Source organism: Trachypithecus francoisi, unplaced genomic scaffold, assembly GCF_009764315.1.
Source record: "Trachypithecus francoisi isolate TF-2019V2 unplaced genomic scaffold, Tfra_2.0 Lachesis_group14, whole genome shotgun sequence".
NCBI classification, from domain to species: Eukaryota; Metazoa; Chordata; class Mammalia; order Primates; family Cercopithecidae; genus Trachypithecus; species Trachypithecus francoisi.
In genome coordinates, this window is record NW_022681459.1 from 23,301,030 (window position 1) to 23,324,589 (window position 23,560).

The window sequence follows — 23,560 nt, forward strand, 5'->3', positions numbered from 1 at the left end:
TTTTAATGTTAAGTGTAAAGCAGTTCTTTCATCTCTGTTCAGTGCAGTGTTGAGTGTGACTAGGATTTGAAGAACCTTAAAAAAAAACTCACCTGCTTGCCATCTATTTTTTCTTTTTCTTTTCTTTCTTTTCTTTCTTTTTCTTTTTCTTTTTTTTTTTTTTTTTTTTTTTTTTGCTGTTTTGGTTTGCTGCTTTTGTAAAACCAGTTTATCATATTCTCATTAGGAAATCAATCTTCATGAAATTAATTTTTTTTTCCTGCTAACTGTGGCCCAATCTTTTCATTTCTCTCTGCTTCTATCTTAAGAGCATTCCTCAAATTGACCATGAGAGGATTTACATCTGGGGCACTTGGTATATGCCAAATGGAGACAAAATCAGAATCAGCAGCCTGGCTGGGCCACAGGTCCAGCATCCCAAACCATTAAAATATTCTTACTGTTTCCAGGGAAGTGACAGATCCACTTTGGAATCTGATAATATACCCCTTCCCTAGAAACATGCATAGACACAAAGTGTCCTAAACAACTTCCAAGTGCTCATACCTCCCCCACCTCCCAAACTCTTTGACTATTGCCTCGCCTTCACGAACTCCAGACCTGGTCTGAACATTTCTAAAGGACGCTCGGGGGTCAAAAGGAGCCACGCCACTGCAAAAATGACAGCCTTCATCCACAAGTGGCCCGCTTCGGGTTGGCTGGAGCCGCAGCTGGGTGGGGACAGGGCTTGCACTGCCTACCACGCACCATGCAGGTGCGTCCAGTCCTGAAGCGATCGGACTGGACCGTCCAGGTCCCAGCGCTCGAGAGGACGGCAGGCAGGGGCTGGAATTGTCTAGCGATATGAATGCTTTCTAAGGTTGACGTCAAGGTCTCCTTCCTGAGCCATAGCCCACGTGACAAGCTCCGTCCAGGTAGAAATGATATCACTTCTCCTGTCACCCAGGGTCGGAAACCTGAGGCCCCCGTGCGGGCTGGGGCAACTTAGCGGGGGTCCCAAGCCCGCCGCGCCCTCTGCGCCCCAAGCGTGTGTGGAGGGCTTGGACGTGGTCCAGAGGGAAAAGATGGGGTGAACCAGGTGCTGCGCACCCTTCGAGGAGCCCCCGCTTCTCCGTTTCTGTGAATGACTCCAAAGCACCTCCGCGGGCCGATGCACACGCGGACGACCTTGGGCGGGCACTGACCATTGTCCCCTTCCACTCGGTTGTGTCGGGGGTCCCCAGGTGAGGCGCGGACGCCGCCCTACCCACCTGTACGAGGCCTTCCCCGGAGCAGCCCGGCTACGAAACGACGCCTATGGCGGGGAAGCTAAGGAAGACTCCCGGCCCTCACTCCGCGGCTGCGGCGACTGAACGGCCCCAGCACGCCGGGGCCCTCCCCAAGCCCTGCTCCCTAGCCGAAGCCCCGCCCTAACACCAATGGCCCTCCTTCAGGCCCCGCCTCCTTGAGTCAAGCCTCGCCTTTCAGCCCAGCCCGGCCCGCCTAGGTCCCGCCCCTGTTGTTATGGCCCGCCTCCAGGCACCGCCCTTGATCCTGCCTTCATGAGTCAGGCCACGCCTTCCAACCCAGCCCTGCCCGCCGAGGCCCCGCCCTTGATCCCTTCTCCATGGATCAGGCCCAGTCTTCTAGTTCCGCCCCGCCCGCGGAAACCGCGCCCCCGCGCGCCTATGGCCCACCTCCAGGTTCCGCCCCTAACCCCGCCTCCAGGCTTCCAGCCTCGCCTTCCAGCCCCGCCCCAAGCGCCAAGGCCCCGCCTCCAGGCTCCGCCCCGACTCCCGCAGTAGGGAAGAGCAGCCGCTGCTGGTTCTCAGGCGCGGCGCTCTGTCGGTGGTTCTGGCTCCCGGCCGCGCCGCAGCCCCTGCCCAGTCTCTCTCCCGCAGCTCGGCGGGCTCCTCCGCGCCGCACGTGAGCGCGCCCGCCAACAGGGCCACTGCCGCGGGTAAGTCGTGCCCGCGCCCTGCCCGGCGTCCAGTCCTCAGCCGCTGGGCGAAGCCGGAGGAGCGGGCGTCTCCTCCCCGGCGCCCCGCGGGCCCTTCCCCGGGTCCAGAGGGCTTGGGCGGCGCCGTAGGGCGGCTCGGGGTGCAGGTGGCTTCCCGGCGCGCGGCTCGGGCCCATGGCGCTGGCTGCTGCAGTGCGGGGGCGGGGAACTCGGGGCCGTAGACCCGGAGGGCAGCAGGGAGACTGGGTGGGGTCCCTCGGGTTACCTGACCCTGGCGCGGAGGATGAGATGCCGGCCACGCCCTCACCGAGCCGGGCGGCAGGTGCAGGTCAGGGGTGGATCGCGGCCCGCGCACTCTCCCGGGGCGGGCCCACAGCTAGACGCTCAGCCTTTGTTTGCTCGTGCGGTCGTGGCTGGGGAGGAGGCTGGGGACGCGGACCTGTGAGAACTGAGGGCTTTCCTCGTCGGGGAAGACCCCAGTCTTCCAGCCAGTCCTCAGGAGAAGGTATCCGGGCCGCAGTGCACGCTCCGCCATCCTGGCCCCTGCGCCCTGCAGGGTTCCCGACTGCTCGCGGGGACTGTTACCCGCAGGTGTTGCCCTACACTCGCGACTGCAGCCGCGCAATTGGGAAGACTTTGCTAGGATTTTTTTGGTAAGGTGATGGAAGACCTTCCCCCCCGCCCCACAAGCCTCCTGCCATCACCTAGGTGGCTTAAATTTTTTCCAGTACAATTTGATTACCCCTCTGAAAGACCAAATTCAAAACAGCGTGTCTCAGAGTGAAGACCATTGGTGATGAGTGTTTCTGTGCTGTAGACTAAGGATCGTTATCAATTTTATTACTAATAGTACATATCTGTTATCTGTTGCTAAATGTTTTTGCTTATGTGGTAGGGTCACTGTGTCCTCATTTTCATCGAGCTCAGAAATGTTCCTTCATATAAACATATTTACAGTGAACTTTTTTGGGATCTGGCAGTTGGTTTTTCTCTCGAACTTGTTTTCTTTTTCTATATTATTATTATTTTGAGACGAAGGTCTCACTGTGTTGCCCAGTCTGGTCTCAAACTCCTGGGCTCAAGCAATCCTTCCTCCTCGGCCTCTTGAAGTGCGTGGATTACAGGTATGAGCCACAGTGCTCAACCCAGAATTTGATTTTCTATGAAATTAAAAATGGGTAAAGTGAGAGATTTCTTGCTGACATTTTCGATTTTACGGTATGTGAGTAGATACACTTATTATGTGATTACTTCTTTGTGTGTCTAGTTATTTATAGGCTGTATAACTGTCGGTTTTACTGAACTGTTCAATCTCTCCCAGGAGACATATCTAGGATAGATTGCAAGATCATTGGCAAAAGAGCTATTTAAGGACTGAACCAATAATTTTATCACTAGCATAATGTACTGGAGACCCTGTACTATCTCACTTTCCTGAGCTCGAATCTGGTTCTGCCAGCTGCTGGGTGTGTGACCTGGGCAATTTTCCGAATGGCCTGACTTCCTAATACCCGTCTCACAGGACTCCTGTATTGCATCAAAGAAATGCATTCGGCCTGGTGCGGTGGCTCACACCTGTAATCCCAGCACTTTGGGAGGTCAAGGGGGCGGATCACAAGGTCGGGAGATCAAGACCATCCTGGCCAACGTGATGAAACTGCGTCTCTACTAAAAATACAAAAATTAGCCGGGCGTGGTGGTGCATGCCAGTAGTTCCAGCTACTCTGGAGTCTGAGGCAGGAGAATTGCTTGAACCTAGGATGCAGAGATTGCAGTGAGCCAAGATGGCGCCACTGCACTCCAGCATGGCGACAGAGCAAGACTCTGTCTAAAAAAAAAAACAAAACAGTAACAGAAAAAAGAAGAAAAGAAATGCATGCATAAGGCCAGGTGCGGTGTCTCATGCCTGTAATCCCAACACTTTGGGAGGCCGAGGTGGGCGGATCACCTTAGGTCAGGAGTTCGAGACCAGCCTGGCCAACATGATGAAACCCCGTCTCTACCAAAAATATTTTTAAAAAAATTAGCCAGGCGTTGTGGTGGGCGCCTGTGATCCCAGTACTCGGGAGGCTGAGGCAGGAGAATCGCTTGAACCTGAGAGGCAGAGGTTGCAGTGAGCCAAGATCACACCATTTTACTCCATCCTGGGTGACAAGAGCGAGACTCCACCTCAAACAACAAAAACAAACAAAAAGGAGACCGGGCACAGTGGCTCACACCTGTAATCCCAGTACTTTGGGAGGCCGAGGCAGGAGGTTCACCTGAGGTTGGGAGTTGGAGACCAGCCTGACCAGCATGGAGAAACCCCATCTCTACTAAAAATACAAAATTAGCTGGGCGTGGTGGCACATGCCTGTAATCCCAGTTAGGAGGCTGAGGCAGGAGAATCGCTTGTACTCAGGAGGCGGAGGTTGCGGTGAGCTGAGATTGTGCCATTGCACTCCAGCCTGAGCAACGAGAGGGAAACCCCATCTCAAAAAAAAAAAAAAAGAGCCGGGCGCGGTGGCTCAAGCCTGTAATCCCAGCACTTTGGGAGGCCGAGGCGGGCGGATCACGAGGTCAGGAGATCGAGACCATCCTGGCTAACACTGTGAAACCCCGTCTCTACTAAAAAATACAAAAAACTAGCCGGGTGAGGTGGCGGGCGCCTGTAGTCCCAGCTACTCGGGAGGCTGAGGCAGGAGAATGGCGTGAACCCAGGAGGCGGAGCTTGTAGTGAGCTGAGATCTGGCCACTGCCCTCCAGCCTGGGTGGCAGAGCGAGACTCCGTCTCAAAAAAAAAAAAGAAATGCATGCATTTTCTTGGAAAATGGTGAATTTTCCAAGCTCACCCAGAAGACTTGCTTGGTAGCATACCACATGCCCCATATTTTGAAATAAAGGAGCTTGCATGAATGACAGTTTCCAAACATCTCACCTGTGCTGGTAGTTACACCAAATAGCACTTTCTTCATATGGCCAACCATAACATTGAACTGCTTCAGCTACCTGCTCTTACCTGGCTGATGCCCTCCTTGCCATGAGCAGTGGCGTCCCTTGCCACCCCACCTTCTAAATACACACTTTATTGTCAATACACACCTTATCACAGTCCTCTTCCTGGTAACTCTAGCCGCCCACACTTCTCAACTTTGGGGACTCCTCTGCCGTGGCTGAGTTTCCTCTTGGTATCATCAGACTCTGTCATTTTGTCCACCCTCTGTCACTTATGTGTGTTAAAAAGAGCAAGGTCACTTTTTCCACCCTCTGACACTTATGTGTGCCACATTAAACTGAGATTATGTATTTAGGTATTTTAATGTGAGCCACATTAAACTGGATTATGTATTTAGGTACTTCCACTTTTATTAGGCTGTGAACAATGAGAGTAGGGACCATGTACTTCCACTTTTATTAGGCTGTGAACGATGAGAGTAGGGACCTTGTCTTCTTTATGTTTCTTTCCCCCATGTTTAGACACTTAGAAGAGTGAACAGACTGTGCCCCATTGGAGTATTGCGGTGGCTTAAAGATGCTGGGTTTCAGAACTGTGAATTTTCTGGAAAAAAAATAGTATGGACTGTTTGGATATATCAACTTCTTAGTCTTTACTTGGCAAAAGGAACAAACTACCAGCTCTCATTACCATCTTTTCCTTAATATTTTCAAAACGTGTGAAGGCAGTTATTTCAGAAAAAGGGACAGGCCTTCCCGGGAAGAATGAGTAGACGGTCTTATTTTGTGGCTGGGTGTGCAAGGTGCAGTATATTTTTGCAGAGAGGCATGAATGCAGAGGCTCTGTGGCAGGATGGGTTTGTCCTGGGGTTGGAGGGTGCAGTGAGAAGTGGGTAGAGTCTTGTAAGCTGGAAAAGGGGTTGTTTGGTTCTGTTTTGAGCTTTCTTTCTTTTTTTTTTTGAGACAACGTCTCGCTCTGTTGCCCAGGATGGAGTGTGGTGCCGCAATCCCAGCTCACTGTAACTTCCACCTCCCAGGTTCAAGTGATTCTCCTGCCTCAGCCTCCCAAGTAGCTGGGATCACAGACATGTGCCACCGCACCTGGCTAATTTTTTGTAGTTTTAGTGGAGACAGTGTTTCTCCATGTTGATCAGGCTGGTCACGAACTCCTGACATCAGGTGATCCACCCGCCTCAGCCTCCTGAAGTGCTGGGATTACTGGCGTGAGCCACTGCCCCCGGCCTTATTTGAAGCTTTATGGAAACAATTTTAAACATGGCAGTTGTATGCATTATGTTTTAAGAGGATTCTTGGAGCACTGTGTGTAAAGGCACTGGAAAGGGGCAAGTGTGGGAGAATCATTGGGAAGCTTCTGCAAACATGCAGGGAACAGGCAGCCCAGACTGCGGTGCGGCGGAGACAGAGAACAATTGAGTCAATAGGTGTTTAGGAAGAGGAGACAAACAGGACTGGGGTTGAGCGTGGCAGGTGAAGAGAAGGAAGAGTCTAGAATGATCCCACAGGTGAAGGGGCTACTTTCTGAGAAGGGAAAGACTGGAGAAGGAGCATGTTGAGCAGATGGCATTGAGAATTTAGTGGTTTTTTTGGTTTGTTTCTTTGGGACAGAGTTTCGCTATGTCATCCAGGCTGGAGTGCAATGGTGCGATCTCAGCCCACTGCAACCTCTGCCTCCCAGGTTCAAGTGATTCTCCTGCCTCGGCCTCCTGAGTAGCTGTGATTATAGCCACCATGCCCGGCTCATTTTTCTATTTTTAGTAGAGATAGGGTTTCACCATGTTGGCCAGGCTGGTCTCGAACTCCTGCCCTCATGTTCCACCCACCTCAGCCTCCCACAGTGCTGGGATTACAGGCGTGAGTCACTACACCCGGCCTAGTTTTATTTTTTTAAACGGCTTTATTGCGCTATAATTTGCAGCTCATAAAATTCATTCAAGTATATAATTCAGTGGTGGTGTTGTCTTTGAGACAGGGTCTTGCCATGTTACCCAGGCTGGTCACAAGCTGCGGGGCAGAAGCAATCCTCCCACCTCAACCTCTGGAGTAGCTGGGATCACAGGCATGAGCCACTGTGCCCAGATAATTTCAGTGATTTTTTCATACATTTACAGAGTTGTGCAAGCATCGCCATCATCCCATTTTAGCACATTTGTCTTACCTCAGAAAGACCACTATTCCCAATGGAAGTTATTCCCTGTTTTCACCGCACCTAGGCAGCCACTAACCTACTGCCATCTCTCTAGATTTGTTTGTGGAGGGCATTTCATATCAATGGAATCTTACAATGTCTGGTCTTGTGTGTCTGGCGTCTTCCACTAAGCGTGTGTTTTCAGGATGCATCCGTGTTGCAGCAGGTATCAGTACCTGGTTCCTTTCCATTGCCTCAGCGTTCCTTTGCAGATAGACTATATTTTGTTGATGGATGCTTGTCTTAGTTAATTCAGGCTGCTCCAACAAAATAGTGTAAACTAGGTATTTCTGTTATAAGTAACAGTAATATATTCCTGTAGTTCTGGAGGCTGAGAAGTTCAAGATCAAGGTGCTGGCAGATTCAGTGTCTGGTAGGGCCTGCTAGCTGTGTCCTCACAGTGGAAAGAACAGCCAGGCTCCCTCAGGTCTCTTTAATTTATTTATTTGAGACAAGGTCTCATTCTGTTGCCCAGACTGGAGTGCAGTGGCATGATCATGGCTCACTGCAGCCTCAATCTTCCAAGCTCAAGTGATCCTCCCAACTCAGACTCCTGAGTACCTGTGACTATAGGCATGTATCACCACACTTTGCTAATTTTTGTATTTTTTGTAGAGATGAGATTTCACCATATTGCTCAGGTTAGTCTCCAACTCCTGGAGTCAAGTGATCCACCTGCTTTGGCCTCCCAGGATTTCAGATGTGAGCCACTCCGTTCAGCTAGTATCCCTTTTAAAAGGGCATTAATCCCATAATTTAATCACCTTCCAAAGTCTTCACTTTCTTTCTTTCTTTCTTTTTTTTTTTTTTTGAGACAGAGTCTTGTTCTGTCACCCTTCCTGAGGTACAGTGGCACAGTCCCAGCTCACTGCAACCTCGACCTCCTGGGTTCAAGCGATTCTCCTGCCTCAACCTCCCAAGTAGCTGGGACTGCAGGTGTGTGCCACCATGCCCAGCTATTTTATTTTATTTTATTTTTCCGTAGAGATGGGGTTTCACCATGTTGGCCAGGCTGGTCTCAAATATCTGACCACGAGTGATCTGCCTGCCTTGGCCTCCCAAAGTGCTGGGATTACAGGTGTGAGCCACCATGCCCGGCCTCCAGGGAATGTATTTAGCAGTTGGTAGAGGAGGAGGAAAGAACTTCAGAGAGGTAGGTGAGAAACAAGCTCTGGGGCTGGAGGGGCGAGAGGAGTATGTGGGCCAAGCAGAAGCTGCTAGGCTGCTTGGAGAAGAAGTGGTCTGCTGCAGAGTGCCACTGAGAGGTAAAGTGAAGAAACAGAAAGGACCTCTGCCATTGGTGACTTGAAAGTAGTGGTGGTTGCCAGGCGTGGTGGCTCACGCCTGTAATCCCAGCCCTTTGGGAGGCCGAGGTGGGCAGATCACAAGGTCAGGAGTTGAAAACCAGCCTGACCAACATAGTGAAACCCCATCTGTACTAAAAATACAAAAATTAGCCGGTGTGGTGACACGTGACTGTAGCCCCAGCTACTTGAGAGGCTGAGGCAGGAGAATCGCTTGAACCCAGGAGGCAGAGTTTGCAGTGAGCTGAGATTGTGCCATTGCACTCCAGCCTGGGCAACAAGAGTGAGACTCTGTCCCAAAAAAAAAAAAAGAAACGAAAGTGATGGCCTGGTGAAGATTGAATTGGGTCTGGAGTGATTGGATATTGAAGTATGAGATTTCATGAAATTTTTATAACTGTACTGGCCCGTAAATGAAAGACTCAAGCTTAAAGAACGTGTTGTACCTTCAGTTCGGTTTCTTCCATTTACCATATTTGCCTTTTTATTTGATTGACTACATCCAACTTGTTTAGCAATCTACCCAGCTAACTGCGTTCACTGGTGTTTAACTGTATAGCATTGCTCTGTATTTGTCTTTCCTTTCAGACTGAGCGTACTAGTGAAATACTATTTGTCCTCATATATCAATTAGGATTGTGGTTGGCTGTAACAGAAAACCTGATTGAACAGAGGCTTAAACAGCTGTTATGTGCAGAAAACATACACCAGACATTACAGCATCCGGAGTTGGCATGTGGTACCTTCACCCTGCCATCTGGGGCTGCAGGGACTCTGTCATTCCACTCAGCCATCGTTAGTTTGTGACTTTTGTGCATGTTTCATGACAGTTGCAAGATATAGCTTCACTCCAACATCATGCCTTTGTTCCAGGCAGAAAGAAGAAGAATGGAGGGCAAAAGGCTTATGCCAGGGAGTCTGCCTCCTTTCCAATTGCCTTTTTGACCCACAGCTTCTACTGACATCTCATTGGTCAAGAGCTATCACATGGCCACCTAGATGCAAGGGAGTCTGGGAATTATAGTGTTACTGTGAACAAAACCAGTGCTCCCTTAGTACAGAAAAGGAGAACAAGGCATGCTGGGTAGATGCCTGCCACACTTTAAATAAAACAGCCAGGTATGGTGACACATCCCAACAGTCCCAGCTGCTTGGGAGGCTGAGGTGGAAGGAAGGATCACTTGAGCTTAGGAGGTCGAGCCTGCAGTGACCCATGATCATGCCACTGTACTTCAGCCTGGGTGGCAGAGTAAGACCCTGCCTCCAAAAAATAAGAAATAAAAAATAAAATAAAAAATTCCATATGATAGGAGGGGCCGTGCTCATTCAAAATTACCAGCTGGTGACAACATATAGTCTAGCAGCTTTGATCCTGGAATTAGTTTTGTCAATTACTTGGAGCCCTAGCACTCTTATGCTGTCTACTCCTGTTTCCTGTTCTCCCCCAGAATCCACGAGGGTGGGAACTATTTATCTTTCATCTCCCACAGTGCCTGGCCCAGAAGCCTTGCTAAATATTTGAACAGGATTGCCCAGTGAGTTTGTGCACAGTAGTGTTTGTGGACACCTGTCTTCTGTAGCTCTGGGTTGGGAATGATTTGTATCCCCGAATGGCTCTCTCATTTGGTTATTTTTTGATTTGCTTTTAGATACTTTTCTGCTGTGAGAATGTAAGATGGATCCAGAAGAGCAGGAGCTCTTAAATGATTACAGATACAGAAGCTACTCTTCAGTGATTGAAAAGGCTTTGAGAAATTTTGAGTCCTCGAGTGAATGGGCGGATCTCATATCTTCACTTGGCAAACTCAACAAGGTATGTCGGGTGTATCCTATTTGGATTGCGTGGAGGTGGGGATGTAATTGTCTTTTTATTATTACAAGAAATTACATGGTTATATTATTTGTATTTTATAATCTTTATATTATTACATATTATGCAGTATAATCTTTATATTATTTCAAAGAAATACCATATATATACAATGATGATTACAACAATTAGAAAATACAAAAAAGAAAAAAACCACTCATAATTCTGTTCTCCAGTGTACCCACTGTTAACCTATCAGTGTATGTACCTCCTTCCATCTTTTTCTGAGCATAAAATTATATATAGTGTTCATGTAGTTGAACAGTCTTTTTCTTAACAGTATTTATGTCTAGACAAGATACAATTTAAAATTGTCAAATTAGGCATTCAAAGACTGTTCTTTGTATACTCCTTAGGATTTTTATTTATTTTTCTTCTTTGATCTACTTTTTTGATTCTTTTACTGCTGTCTGGTAACTCCTAGAAGAATAGAAGTTGAAATAAATATTGAAATCTGCCCAGAACTTGTGTGTGTGTGTCCATGTGTGTGCTTGTGCGTGCGTACGTACGTGTGTGCGTGTGTGTGTGTGTATGAAATCAGATCTAGGAAAACCAAAACTGGTCAAATGTGGGCTTGACCTTGTCCTCTATATCAGGGGTCCCCAACCCCCAGGCCGCTAACCGGTACCAGTCTGTGGCCTGTTAGGAACGGGGACACACAGCAGGAGGTGAGCGGTATGAGCGGGCGTTACCGCTTGGGCTCTGCCTTCTGTCAGGTTAGTGGTGGTAGTGGGTTATCCCAGGAACATGAACCCTATTGTGAACTGCACATGCGAGGGATCTAGGTGCATGCTCTTTATGAGACTTTTTTTTTTTTTTTTTGAGACAGTCTCATTCTGTTGCCCAGTTTGGAGTACAGTGGCGCAACCTCGGCTCACTGCAACCTCCACCTCCCAGGTTCAAGCAATTCTGTAGCCTCAGCCACCCGAGTAGTTGGGATTACAGGCATGCGCCACCACGCCTGCCTAATTTTTGTATTTTTAGTAGAGACTGGGTTTCGCCACATTGGCCAGGCTGGTCTCGAACTCCTGACCTCAAGTGATCCACCCGCCTTGGCCTCCCAAAATGCTGGGGTCACAGGCGCGAGCCACCAAGCCTGGCCACTCTTTATGAGAATCTAACTAATACCTGATGATCTGAGGTGGTGCAACAGCAGATCTACAGTTTTATCCTGAAACCAACCTTCTGCCCTCCCGCCCCTCCGCCACCCCATCTATGGAGAAATTGTCTTCCACAAAACGGGTCCCTGGTGCCAAAAAGGTTAGGAACCACACCTCTATATAAGTGACCTATAGATGGGAGCATTATATTTTCCCATCCTTTCTTTCCCAGAAAGAAAGTGACACAGGGACCTTCAAGTGCTCAGATGACCACTGTAAGATGTAGGTAGATGATATTTGGGCTTAGAGAAACTGTATCTGGCTCTGTTGCTGTTTGGACAGGACCTGAGTTTGGAGCCCAAGCACTAGGTGGGAGTTAGGAGATGTCTCACTCTACTCTGCAGATCTCAGCTCCCCAGGCCAAACACACCAGGGAAACTGGAGTGAGTTAAGAATTTCAGCAGCCTGACCCTGCAGCCTCCACAGATGGCTATCAGGCATGCTGGAGATAGGCAGCTCTTACAGCTCAGCCGGTAAACTGCTGGTCTTTTGCAAGGCATATTTACGACATGTAAATGTCATGGTTCCATGCTGGCTGGGATGGATAAATGTTTCTAAGGTCTTTAAAACAGGAAATAAGGGCTTGCAAATTCTTTGGTTGTACAGCTCTATCTCAGGAATTCTCCAGGTGATTGAAGACTGCATTCACAGACTTGCATGAAGGTGGATTGCTCTTTTAGGGGAAAGGGAGAAGCAGTAGAACCCCATTGAGTCCCACATTCTTCTGGATGTTTCACCGTTTCAGTACTCATCCCTCCTGGTTTATAAGAACAGCCTACTTTTTCTTTTTCTTTTTCTTTTTTTTGTTTGAGACAGTCTTGCTCTGTCACCCAGACGGGAGTGCGGTGGCGCAGTCTTGGCTCATGGCAACCTCAGCCTCCCAGGTTCAAGTGATTCTCCTGCCTCAGCCTCCCGAGTAGCTGAGATTACAGGTGTCCACCACCATGCCCAGATAATTTTTTTGTATTTGTAGTAGAGATGGGGTTTCACCATGTTGGCCAGGCTGGTCTCGAACTCCTGACCTCAAGTGATCCACCCACCTCAGCCTCCCAAAGTGCAGGGATTATAAACGTGAGCCACTGTGCCCAGCCAAACAGCATATTTATTGTTAGGGAGGGAACGGTCTTCATTATTTCTGTTTTTTCTTTTTCTTTATCAAGATAAAATTCACAGAACACAAAATTCACCATTTACCCATTTTAAAGTACACAGTTAAGTGGCCTTTAGTACATTTACCATGTTGTGCAACCATTACTGCTGTCTAGTTCCGCACGATTTCATCACTCCAGAAGGAAACCCATACCCATTCAGCAGTTGCCCCCCATCCCCCTCCCCCCAGCCCCGGTAACTGCAAATCTACTTTCCCTCTGTACGGACTTTTCATGGAAATGGAATCGTACCATATGTGGCTTTTTGTGACTGGTTCATTTCATTAGCATAATGTTCTTGAGGTTCATCCATGTTATGGTATGTGTTAGAATTTCCTTCCTTTTTATAGCTGAATAATACTCTGTTGTATGGGTAAGTTACATTTTCTTTTCTTTTTTTTTTTTTTGAGATGGAGTCTCGCTCTGTCGTCCAGGCTGAAGTGCAGTGGCACAGTCTCAGCTGACTGCAACCTCCACCTTCTGGGTTCAAGCGATTCTCCTGCCTTAGCCTTCCGAGTAGCTGGGACTGCAGGTGCACACCACCACACCCAGATACTTTTTGTATTTTTAGTAGAGACAGGGTTTCACTGTGTTGGCCAGGACAGTCTTGGACTCCTGACCTCCAGTGATCTGCCTGCCTCGGCCTCCCAAAGTGCTGGGATTATAGGCATGAACCACCGCACCAAGCCACATTTTTCTTTATCCATTAATCAGTTGATGGGCATTTAGATTTTTACCTTTTGGCTATTGTGAATAGTGTTGCTATGAGCATTCGTGTACAAGCTTTTGTTTGAACCTCAGTTTTCAACTCTTCAGGGTGCATACTTAGAAGTGGCATTGCTGGGACATATGGAAATGCTATGTTTAACTTATTAAGGAGCCACCAGTTGCACTATTTTAACATATCCACCAAAAGCAATGCGTGAGTGTTCCAATTTTGTAACATCATCCTCACCAATACTTATTTTCAGGTTTTTTTTTTTTTTTTTAAGACGAATCTCGCTCTGTCACCCAGGCTGGAGTGCAGTGGTGCGATCTTGGCTCACTGCAAGCTCTGCCTCCCGGTTTCATGCCATTCTCCTGCTCAGCCTCCCAAGTAGCTGGGATTACAGGAACACGCCACCACACCCAGCCAATTTTTTGTATTTTTAGTAGAGACAGGGTTTCACCATGTTAACCAGGATGGTCTCAATCTCCGGACCTCATGATCTACCTGCCTCAGCCTCCCAAAGTGCTGAGATTACAGGCATGAACCACTGTGCCTGGCCTCAAGTTGTTTTTTTTTTTTTGACACGGAGTCTCACTCTGTCACCCAGGCTGGAGTGCAGTTGCGTAGTCTTGGCTCCTGCAACCTCCACCTCCTGGGTTCAAGCGATTCTCATCCCTCAGACTCTGGGGTTACAGGCATTAGCCACTATGCCTGGCTAATTTTTGAATATATATATATATGTATATATTTTAATACAGATGGGGTTTCACCATGTTGGCCAGGCTAGTCTTGAACTCCTGACCTCAGGTGATCCACCTGCTCGGCCTCCCAAAGTGCTGGGATTACAGGCATGAGCCACCATGCCCAACCTATTTTCAGTTTTGTTTTTTTTTTAATGATAACCATCCTAGTGGTGTGAAGTGGTCTCTCCCAGTGGTTTTTTTAAATTAATAATATTTTAAAGATAACTTTTATTGAGGCCCCACCAGGTGCCGAACCTGTTCCTGGCATTAAACTCCTTCTTCCTTTGCAATTTGATCTTTCTTGAGTGGTCCCATGAATGCTTTCTTCTCCTCCATGGTCTGGAAGTGGCCATGGCCAAACTTGGAGGTGGTGTCAGTGAACTTAAGGTCAGTGTTCTCCAGAGCCCGCCGTTTGGTCTGCACCATCAAAGATGTGCAGAGAATGAGCAGTTGCTTCTTGGTTCCCACCACACAGCCTTTCAGCGTGACAGAGTCATTGGTCACTTCACCATAGTGGACAGAGCCACCCAGCGGGTTGATGCTCTTGTCGGACAGGACACGGTCAGTGGAGGTGTTGTTCTTGATCAGTTTGCCGTCCTCGGTAAGGTAGCGCTAGCCAGTCTTATAGATCTTCTTGTTAATCTCAGTGTGGTGATGGTCGCCTTTCTGCCCAACACATGCCATGGAGAAGGCCACATGGGCAGGATGCCATGCCCCAATCCAGGCCACCTTGCACAGGCCTTGGTGGATCTTGTGGGGCAGCTTCTTGGTGTGCCAACAACTGATGACTTCTTTGTAGCCTTTGCCCTTGGTCACCCCGATGATGTCGATCATCTCGTCCAGCCCAAACACTTGGTTCACAGGTACCTGCTGCTCTAGCCCCTCCTGGGCCCAGTTCCAGCTTCTCAGCCATGGTGCCTCTGTTCACTTGGCTCTCCAACAGCTGGGCCTTCTTCTGGCGCAGAGGAAGCAGGCACGTCTGGGTGTGGGCAGTGACGCGGGTGACTTGGCAGTGCTTCTTCATGCTACTGAAGTCTTCTCCAGCTGCTTCCTGCCATCCTCATCCTACCATTTCCTGCAGTACTTGGTAAAGGCCTTCTTCTTAGATTTATGCCGGTTGTTAGAGAAATGCCTTTTGCACTTATCGTTGATGTGCTCAGCAAAGATGGTTTTGAAGGTCCTGAGGCCTCAAGGGGTTTCCACGTAGCCCGCAATGCCCACAACCACCATAGGTGATGCCTCCACAGTGGTCACAGCCTCCACCAACTCCTTCTCTTTCACCTTGGATCCTGGCCTGTCGACTTCCCATGTGATGTGGGTCGTGCCAGCCTTGTATCCCAGGAAGGCTGTGACGTTGACCAGCTTGGAAGGGTCATCCTTAGGGAAGCTCTTTACCTTCCCACGATGCCTATATCTGTGCTGCATGGCAGGAAGCAGAGGGACCCATGTCCGGGAGTGGAGAACTTTCTATGAGACATCATGCCATCAGATTCCACCAGTAGAACTCTCCCTATGGTTTTGATTTGCATTTCCCTATGACTAATAATTTTGAGCATCTTTTCATGTGCTTATTGGGCATTTGTGTATCTTTTTGGAAGAAATTTATATTTTAGACCCGGTGCGGTGGCTCACTCCTGTAATCCCAGCACTTTGGGAGGCCGAGACTGGCAGATCACAAGGCCAAGAGATCAAGACCACCCTGGCCACCATGGTGAAACCCTGTCTCTACTAAAAATACAGAAATTAGCTGGGCATGGTGGCGCACACCTGTAGTCCCAGCTACGCAGGAGGCTGAGGCAGGAGAATTGCTTGAACCCGGGAAGCAGAGGTTGCAGTTAGCTGAGATCGTGCCACTGCACTCCAGCCTGGGTGACAGAGTGAGACTCTGTCTAAAATATGTGTGTGTGTGTGTATATATATATATATATTTATATGTTATATGTATACATGTGTATATATATATAAAATTATCCAGTCGTGGTAGTACATGCCTGTGGTCCCAGCTACTCAGGAGGCTGAGGTAGGAGGATCGCTTGAGCCCAGGAGATCAAGGCTTCAGTGAGCCATGATTGTGCCACTGCACTCCAGCCTGAGTGACAGAGCAAGAGCCTGTTTCCAAAAAAAAAAGAGGTGTTACCTGAGGAATCCCACCACGGTCTCCTCTTGGATCTCATTTCTTGTTCCCTGCGCTGTGATTAACTATTGAGTTCAAGCAGCCACCTTGAAGAATTTGCAAGATACAGTTGAGACAAAGGTGACGCTGTCAGGCCCTACCTCAGCCTTGCCTGTGGTGGCTGACATTCACGGAGAGCTCACTGCGTGCTAAGGAGTCGATGTGCGTTATTTTATAATACTTAAAATGTATCTTGAGATTCATCTCAGTTTCAGCCACTTGTGCGAGGCCACTACCAGCCAGTGGCAGAGAGAGGGCTCAGACCCCGACCAGCCTGGTTCCAAGGCCCATGCTCATGAGCAGAGCCTCCAGCCTTCTTCACGTCAGTATCTGTATAGCTCATGTAAGGGGCAAGGGCTGTGCTTCTTTTCTGCCAGGGACCCTGTCTCCATCACCCGAATGCAGTAGGTGCAATTATTAGGCCCGTTTTACCAATGAAGGTTAACTCACTTGTCCGGTGTCTTATGCAACTGAGTGGTTATTATGGATTGAATTGTGGCCTCCATAAAAAAAAAAAAAACCCTGGAGTCTTAATCCTTAGTACCTCAGTACGTAACTTGATTTGAAAACAGCGTTTTTACAGAGCTAATCGAGCTAGAGAAGGTCATTAGGGGGTAGCCCTAATCCATTGTGACTGGTGTCCTGACGAAAAAGGGGAAATGTAGACACAGACATGCATGAGGAAAGGCATCATGTGAGGATGAAGGCAGACACCAGGAAGGTGCATCTACAAGCCAAGGAGTCCCAAAGAGTGACAGCAAACTCCTAGCAGGCGGGGGAGAGGCACGGGACAGATTCTTTATGTAGCCTTCAGAAGGAAGCCACTCTCTTGACTCCTTGATTTCAGATTTAACATGAGAGAACACATTTCTGTTGTTGAAGCCACCTGGTGTGTGGCACTTAGTTATAGCAGCCCTAGAATGCTACGAAAGTGGTAGGACAAGATCTCTTAACACCTCGGTGCTGGGGATAAGGCATTGAACACTAAGCCTCTGCTCTCATGGAAAGAAATGACGCTTTCTTGGCGAGACACAGATGACAGATGACTGTGATGTCAGATGCTGAATGCTAAGAAGAAAAATAAACTGGGGAAGTGGGGTATGGAGGAAGGAGGAGGGAGTGCTATTTTAGACAGAGAGAGCACTGAGAGCGTGACATGAAAGCAGAGGCCGGGGTGAAGTGAGCAAGCTGGCGGGAAGGGCCATCTGGGGCATGGGCCTGTGTCCAAGGCATGGGAAGGGGACAGGAGTAGCCAGAGGACAGAGTGACCAGGGATACAGCAGGGTCAGGCCACTGATAGATTTTGCTCTGGTGGAGAGGGGAAGCCACTGAGCTTCCTCCCAGGGAGGCTTTAAGCAAGGGAACCTCTGTCTCACCCATTGCAAGAATCCCCTGGGCTGTCACCAAGCACAAGAGCCAGTGTGGAGGCACGCACCTTTGGCCCTGAAATCAGTTCCTGCCGTTACTGGATGTGGAGGGTTTGGATGGTGCTGGAGGGAGCACGTCTTGATCATCATCAGGAATACTTGCTTCTGTGAAACTTGCAACTTCTGCGTTCAAGGGTCCCTGATAGGAGCTGATATGAATAAAGAATTTTCTTCACTGGGTGCAGTGGTGCATGCCTGTAATCCTAGCACTTTGAGAGGCTGAGGGCAGAAGGATCACTTGAGCCCAGGAGTTTCAGACCAGCCTGGGCAACATGGGGAAACCCTGTCTGTCCAAAAATACAAAAATTATCTGCGCATGGTGGTGCACACCTGTAGTCCAGCTACTCAGAAGGCTGAAGTGGGAAGATCCCTGGAGCCTCAGCCTGGAGCTGTCGCACCACTGCACTCCAGCCTGGGTGACAGAGTGAGACCCTGGCTCAAAAAAAAGGAATTTTTTTAAGGCTTTGGTGATCATCACATTTCTTGGACTTATGCACAGAAATTCAGTGAGTAAGAGTTGAAAGTTGGGCGGGGTGCAGTGGCTCACACCTGTAATCCCAGCGCTTTGGGAGGTCAAGGCAGCAGGTGGATCGCCTGAGGTCAGGAGTTTGAGACCAGCCTGGCCAAGGTGGTGAAACCCTGTCTCTATTAAAAATATAGAAAATTAGCCAGGCATGGTGGTGAGTGCCTATAGTCCCAGCTACTTGGGAGGCTAAGGCAGGAGAATCACTAGAACCTGGAAGGCAGAGGTTTCAGTGAGCCAAGATTGCACCACTGCACTTCAGCCTGGGGGACAGAGCAAGAGTCTGTCTCAAAAAAAAGAGTTGAGAGTTGAATTAGTAAAATTCTTTATAATACAGAGTTAAACAATAATTTAGGACACAAAAGCACAACATACTTTTTTTAAAGGTAGGTGACTAAGTGTTACAATGCATAAACCTGAGATTTGGAGAAGACGCATCCAGTCAACTCTTTTTACAATTAAGAAAACTGCTTCCCAGAAGGTCGTAGTATGTCCAGCTGTAGACAGATTCTAATGGTATCATTTTCAAACTTGATCAATGTTTCAGTATCATTTTTAGAATTTTTCTGTGTTACAGAATAGTTTATCTTTTTTTTTTTTGAGATGGAGTCTCGCTCTGTCAGCCAGGCTGGAGTGCAGTGGCGCCATCTCGGCTCACTGCAAGCTCCGCCTCCTGGGTTCAAGCAATTCTACTGCCTTAGCCTCCTGAGTACCTGGGACTACAGGTGCCCGCCACTATGCCTGGCTAATTCTTCTTTTGTATTTTTAGTAGAGATCGGGTTTCACTGTGTTAGCCAGGATAGTCTCGATCTCCTCACCTCGTGATCAGCCCGCCTTGGCCTCCCAAAGTGCTGGGATTACAGGTGTGAGCCACCATACTTGGCCCCGAGAATAGTTTTTTTTATAGTTTTTAGTTTCTTTTATAGTTTTTGGGCATATCAGTCTAAATAGGGTAATGGGAATAGGGTAACTTTTGGTTAATGGTTTGTCTGAGACTTCAAGCCATCATCTTTCCTTGATTATTTTAAATACGTTTTAATCACCAAAATATACACACTGGAATGCTATTCACCTTTTTTTTTTTTTTTTTTTTTTTGAGACGGAGTCTCGCTCTGTCGCCCAGGCTGGAGTGCTGTGGCCGGATCTCAGCTCACTGCAAGCTCCGCCTCCCGGGTTTAGGCCATTCTCCTGCCTCAGCCTCCCGAGTAGCTGGGACTACAGGCGCCCGCCACCTCACCCGGCTAATTTTTTTTTGTATTTTTAGTAGAGACGGGGTTTCACCGTGTTAGCCAGGATGGTCTCGATCTCCTGACCTCGTGATCCGCCCGTCTCGGCCTCCCAAAGTGCTGGGATTACAGGCTTGAGCCACCGCACCTGGCCGCTATTCACCTTTTATTAAAGAAGGAAATTGTGCCATTTGTGACAACATGGATGAACCTGGAGAACAGTATGTCAAGTGAAATAAGCCAGGCACAGGAAGTCAAATAACCACATGATCTCACTTACATGTGGAGTGTAAAAAAGTTGAACTCACAGAAGTAGAGTAAAATGGTGGTTACCAAGGGTCAGGGGCAGGGCGGGCTGAAATAGGGAGGGGTTGCTCAAAGGATATGAATTTTCTGTTAGAGGAATAAGTTCAAGAGATGTGTTGTACAACTTGGCACCTATAGTTAATAACAATGTATTGTATACTTGAAAATTGCTAAGAGAGGCCAGGTGCGGTGGCTCACACCTGTAATCCCAGCACTTTGGGAGTCCGAGGTGGGCAGATCACCTGAGGTCAGGAGTTCGAGACCAGCCTGGCCAACATGATGAAACCCCATCTCTACTAAAAATACAAAAATTAGCTGGGCATGCTGGCAGGCGACTGTAATCCTAGCTACTTAGGAGGCTGAGGCAGGAGAATCACTTGAACCTGGGAGGCAGAGGTTGCAGTGAGCTGAGATCATGCCACTGCACTCCAGCCTGGGCAACAGGAATGAAACTCCATCTCAAAAACAAAAAAAAAAAAAGAAAGAAAATTGCTTAAAGAATAGATTTTAAGTGTTTCTCACCACAAAAATGATAAAATATTGGTAATGCATGTGTTAATTAACTTGATTTAGATGTTTCACAATGTATACATATTTCATATGTTGCATATGATAAACATAAAAAAATTTTGTCAATTAAAAAAAATTTTCTTGTTTTTGTTTTGTTTTTGTTTTTTTGAGACAGGATCTGGCTGTCTCACAGGCTGGAGTGCAGTAGCACAGTCATGGCTCACTGCAGCCTCAACCTTCGGGGCTCAAGTGATCCTCCTACCTCAGCTCCTGAGTAGCTGGGACTACAGGCATGTGTATGCCATCATGCCCACCTAATTTTTGTAATTTTTGTAGAAGCAGGATTTTGCTATGTTGCCCAGGCAGGTCTTGAACTCCTGGGCTGAAGTGATCCACCCACCTCGGCCTCCCAAAGTGCTCAGATTGCAGGCATAAGCCACCTTGCCCAGCCCAAGAAAAATATTTTAATCAAGTGCCTTTTGAGTCCTGAACCCAAGTGCTCTACCAAGCATGATTTACAGCTTTGATTTTGGAAATGAAGGCTCATAGAAATAAATTAACTCTGGATTGAAAAATCCTATCATTAAAGCTTTAAAAAAAAAAAATGTCGTAATGGTCCTAAATTAACCAGTTTTTTTTGTTTTTTTTTTTTACTGCTTTTATCTGATGGCATACTACAGTTTCACAGAGCAGCCATGAACAGGAAGGGCAATATGAGGTCTGTGGTATCACACAGTTCAGCTTCCGGAGTCTTCATCACTTAGCTATAAGCACCTCCTATTTAAAGCAGAGCCTCCTGATTGTGGTGTTTCCGAATTAGTGCTGCAGTGTAGTGGGAAGAACATGGGCTGGAGTTTGGAGACCTGGTGAGCTACTCTAGCCCTTTACATATCGGCTGCAAGACCTCTTTACGTAAAAACTTGGTGAGAGGCCTGGTGTGGTGGCTCACACCTGTAATCCCAGCACTTTGGGAGGCCGAGGTGGGGGGATCACCTGAGGTCAGGAGTTTGAGACCAGCCTGGCTGACGGCCGACATGGCGAAACCCCATCTCTACTAAAAATACAAAAAACAGCTGGGCGTGATGGTGACCACCTGTAATCCCAGCTGCTCGGGAGACTGAGGCCAGAGAATTTCTTGAACCTGGATGGCGGAGGTTGCAGTGAGCTGAGATTGCACCACTGCACTCCAGCACTCCAGCCTGGGTGACCACAAACCAAAGTAATACATTAATTAATAAAAACTTGGTGAGTCCAACAGAATCCTTTTTTATTTTATTTTATTTTTTTTTTTGAGGCTGGCGTGCAATGGCATGATCTCAGTTCACTGCAGCCTCTGCCTCCTGGGCTCAGGTCATCCTCCTGCCTCAGCCTCCCAAGTAGCTGATACTGTAGGCATGTGTGCACTACCATGCCTGGCTAATTTTTGTATTTTCTTTTTGTAGAGACAGAGTTTCACTATGTTGCCCAGGCTGGTCTCAAATTCCTGAGCTTGAGTGATCCTCGCAAAGTGCTGGAATTACAGGCCTGAGCCACCATGCCTGGCCAGGATCCTGATTTTTTACCACTGCCTGAATCAACTCCTCTTCCCTGTTGACTAGTATTAGTTCACATAAGCCCTCTTCAGCTTGGAGACTGTGTCAGTTTGCCAGGGCTGCCATAACAAAATGCCACTGGCAGAGTGAATTAAACAACAGAATTTTTTTTCACAGTTCGGGAGGCCAGAAGTCCAAGATCAATGTGTCGGCAGGATTGGTTCCTCTGAGGCCTCTCTGCTTGGCTTGGAGATGGTGTCTTCTCGCAGGGTCCTCACAGGATCATCCCTCCGAATGTATCTGTGTCCAGATTTCTTCTTCTTCTTTTTTTTTTTTGAGATGGAGTCTTACTTTGTTGCCCAGGCTGGAGTGCAGTGGCATGATCTCGTCTCACTGCAATCTCCACCTCCCGGATTCTCCTGCTTCACCCTCCAGAGTAGCTGGGATTACGGGTGCCTGCCACCACACCCAGCTAATTTTTGTATTTTTAGTAGGGATGGGGTTTCACCATGTTGACTAGGCTGTTCTCGAACTCCTAACCTCAAGTGATCCACCCGCCTTGGCCTCTCAAAGTGCTGGGATTACAGGCGTGAGCCACTGCACCCGGCCCAGATTTCCTCTTCTCGTAAGGACACCAGTCAGACTGCATTAGGGCTCACCCTAACTGCTTCATTCTACTTTGATTACCTCTTTAAAAATCCTGTCTCCAGCCAGGTATGGTGGCTCATGCTTGTAATCCCTTGGCCTGTGGGAGGCCACGGTGGGTGGATCACTTGAGGTCAGGAGTTCAAGACCAGCCTGGTCAACATGGCGAAATCCTGTCTCTACTGCAAATACAAAAATGATCTGGGTGTGATGGCACATGCCTGTAATCCCAGCTACTCAGGAGGCTGAGGCAGGAGAATTCCTTGAACCCAGAAGACAGAGGATACAATGAGCCAAGATTGCACCACTGTTCTCTAGCCTGGGCAATAGAGTGAGACTCTGTCTCAAAAAAAAAAAACCTGTCTCCAAATACAGTCTGAGTCTCAGGTGGAGGTCAGGAAGGGCTTTGCCATAGGAGTTTTGAGAGGGATACAGTTCAACCATGACAGAGTGTGATGAGGAGGTGCAGGCTGTCTCTCCACCTGTCATCTGTTTACAAAGCTGATTTCTGGTGAAAGCCCAGATGGTCTTGTATCACGCACCTAGTGGAGGAACAGAGGAAGTGTGATTTCTTTAGTCTTGTTCGTGGTCCAGAAGCCCAGTGAGCTTTGGCTTTGGGGTGTGTGCGTGTGTGTGTGCGCGTGTGCATGTGTGCGTGCATGTGTGTGTGTGTGCATGTGCGCGCGTGCGTGTGTGCGCATGCGTGTGTGTGCGTGCACGTGTGCGCATACGTGTGTGTGCGTGCACGTGTGTGCGTGTGCGTGTGTGTGGTTATACAGTGACGCACCCAGAACTGCTGAGTCAGGAAAGCTTTCCAGGTGATTTGTGCCCCCTCCACCGCATGCCAGGAGCTCTTCACCAGCTTATTCATGGGGCACTGCATCGTGGGGGTATCCTGCATGTTTGCTGGGGATGGTCCTTTCAGCCTTCCTCCCCCACTGGAGCCTTGGTGCTGCTGCCACAGTTAGCTCTGCACTCCTTATCCCTGCTGGCCAGACCCTGCATTGCTCAGTGGCCTGGAACAAGGCCACCAGCCCTGCCAACCTCCTTGTGTATGGGCTGCACCTCTCAGCCTGCAGGGTGCCTGGTTTCATCTCGGTATCTCACTTGTAGGGCCTCATCTGTTAGAGCGTGACACCTAAATTTGGGGCTATGATTTTAGCCATTTTCCAGCAACGTTTGTTCTGATGACCTCGGTGGCTGTG

At 48.4% G+C, this 23,560-nt stretch overlaps 1 protein-coding gene and 1 pseudogene across 3 annotated transcripts in view; one reads left to right on the forward strand and one right to left on the reverse strand.

Annotated features, from left to right (window-relative positions):
• The first annotated feature begins 1,780 nt into the window (after positions 1–1,780).
• The window catches only part of DOP1B (DOP1 leucine zipper like protein B), a 124,318-nt gene continuing 102,538 nt past the window's right edge, over positions 1,781–23,560 (forward strand). For all 3 annotated transcript variants that reach the window (XR_004442160.1, XM_033232424.1, XM_033232425.1), the window contains exons 1-2: positions 1,781–1,939; positions 10,033–10,196. Coding sequence is in view for 2 of the 3 variants with exons in the window: in XM_033232424.1 (XP_033088315.1) it covers positions 10,059–10,196 (138 nt within the window). In the remaining variant the exon portion in view is untranslated. The remainder of the gene's footprint in view (positions 1,940–10,032; positions 10,197–23,560) is intronic.
• LOC117095752 lies at positions 14,201–15,491 on the reverse strand (annotated as a pseudogene).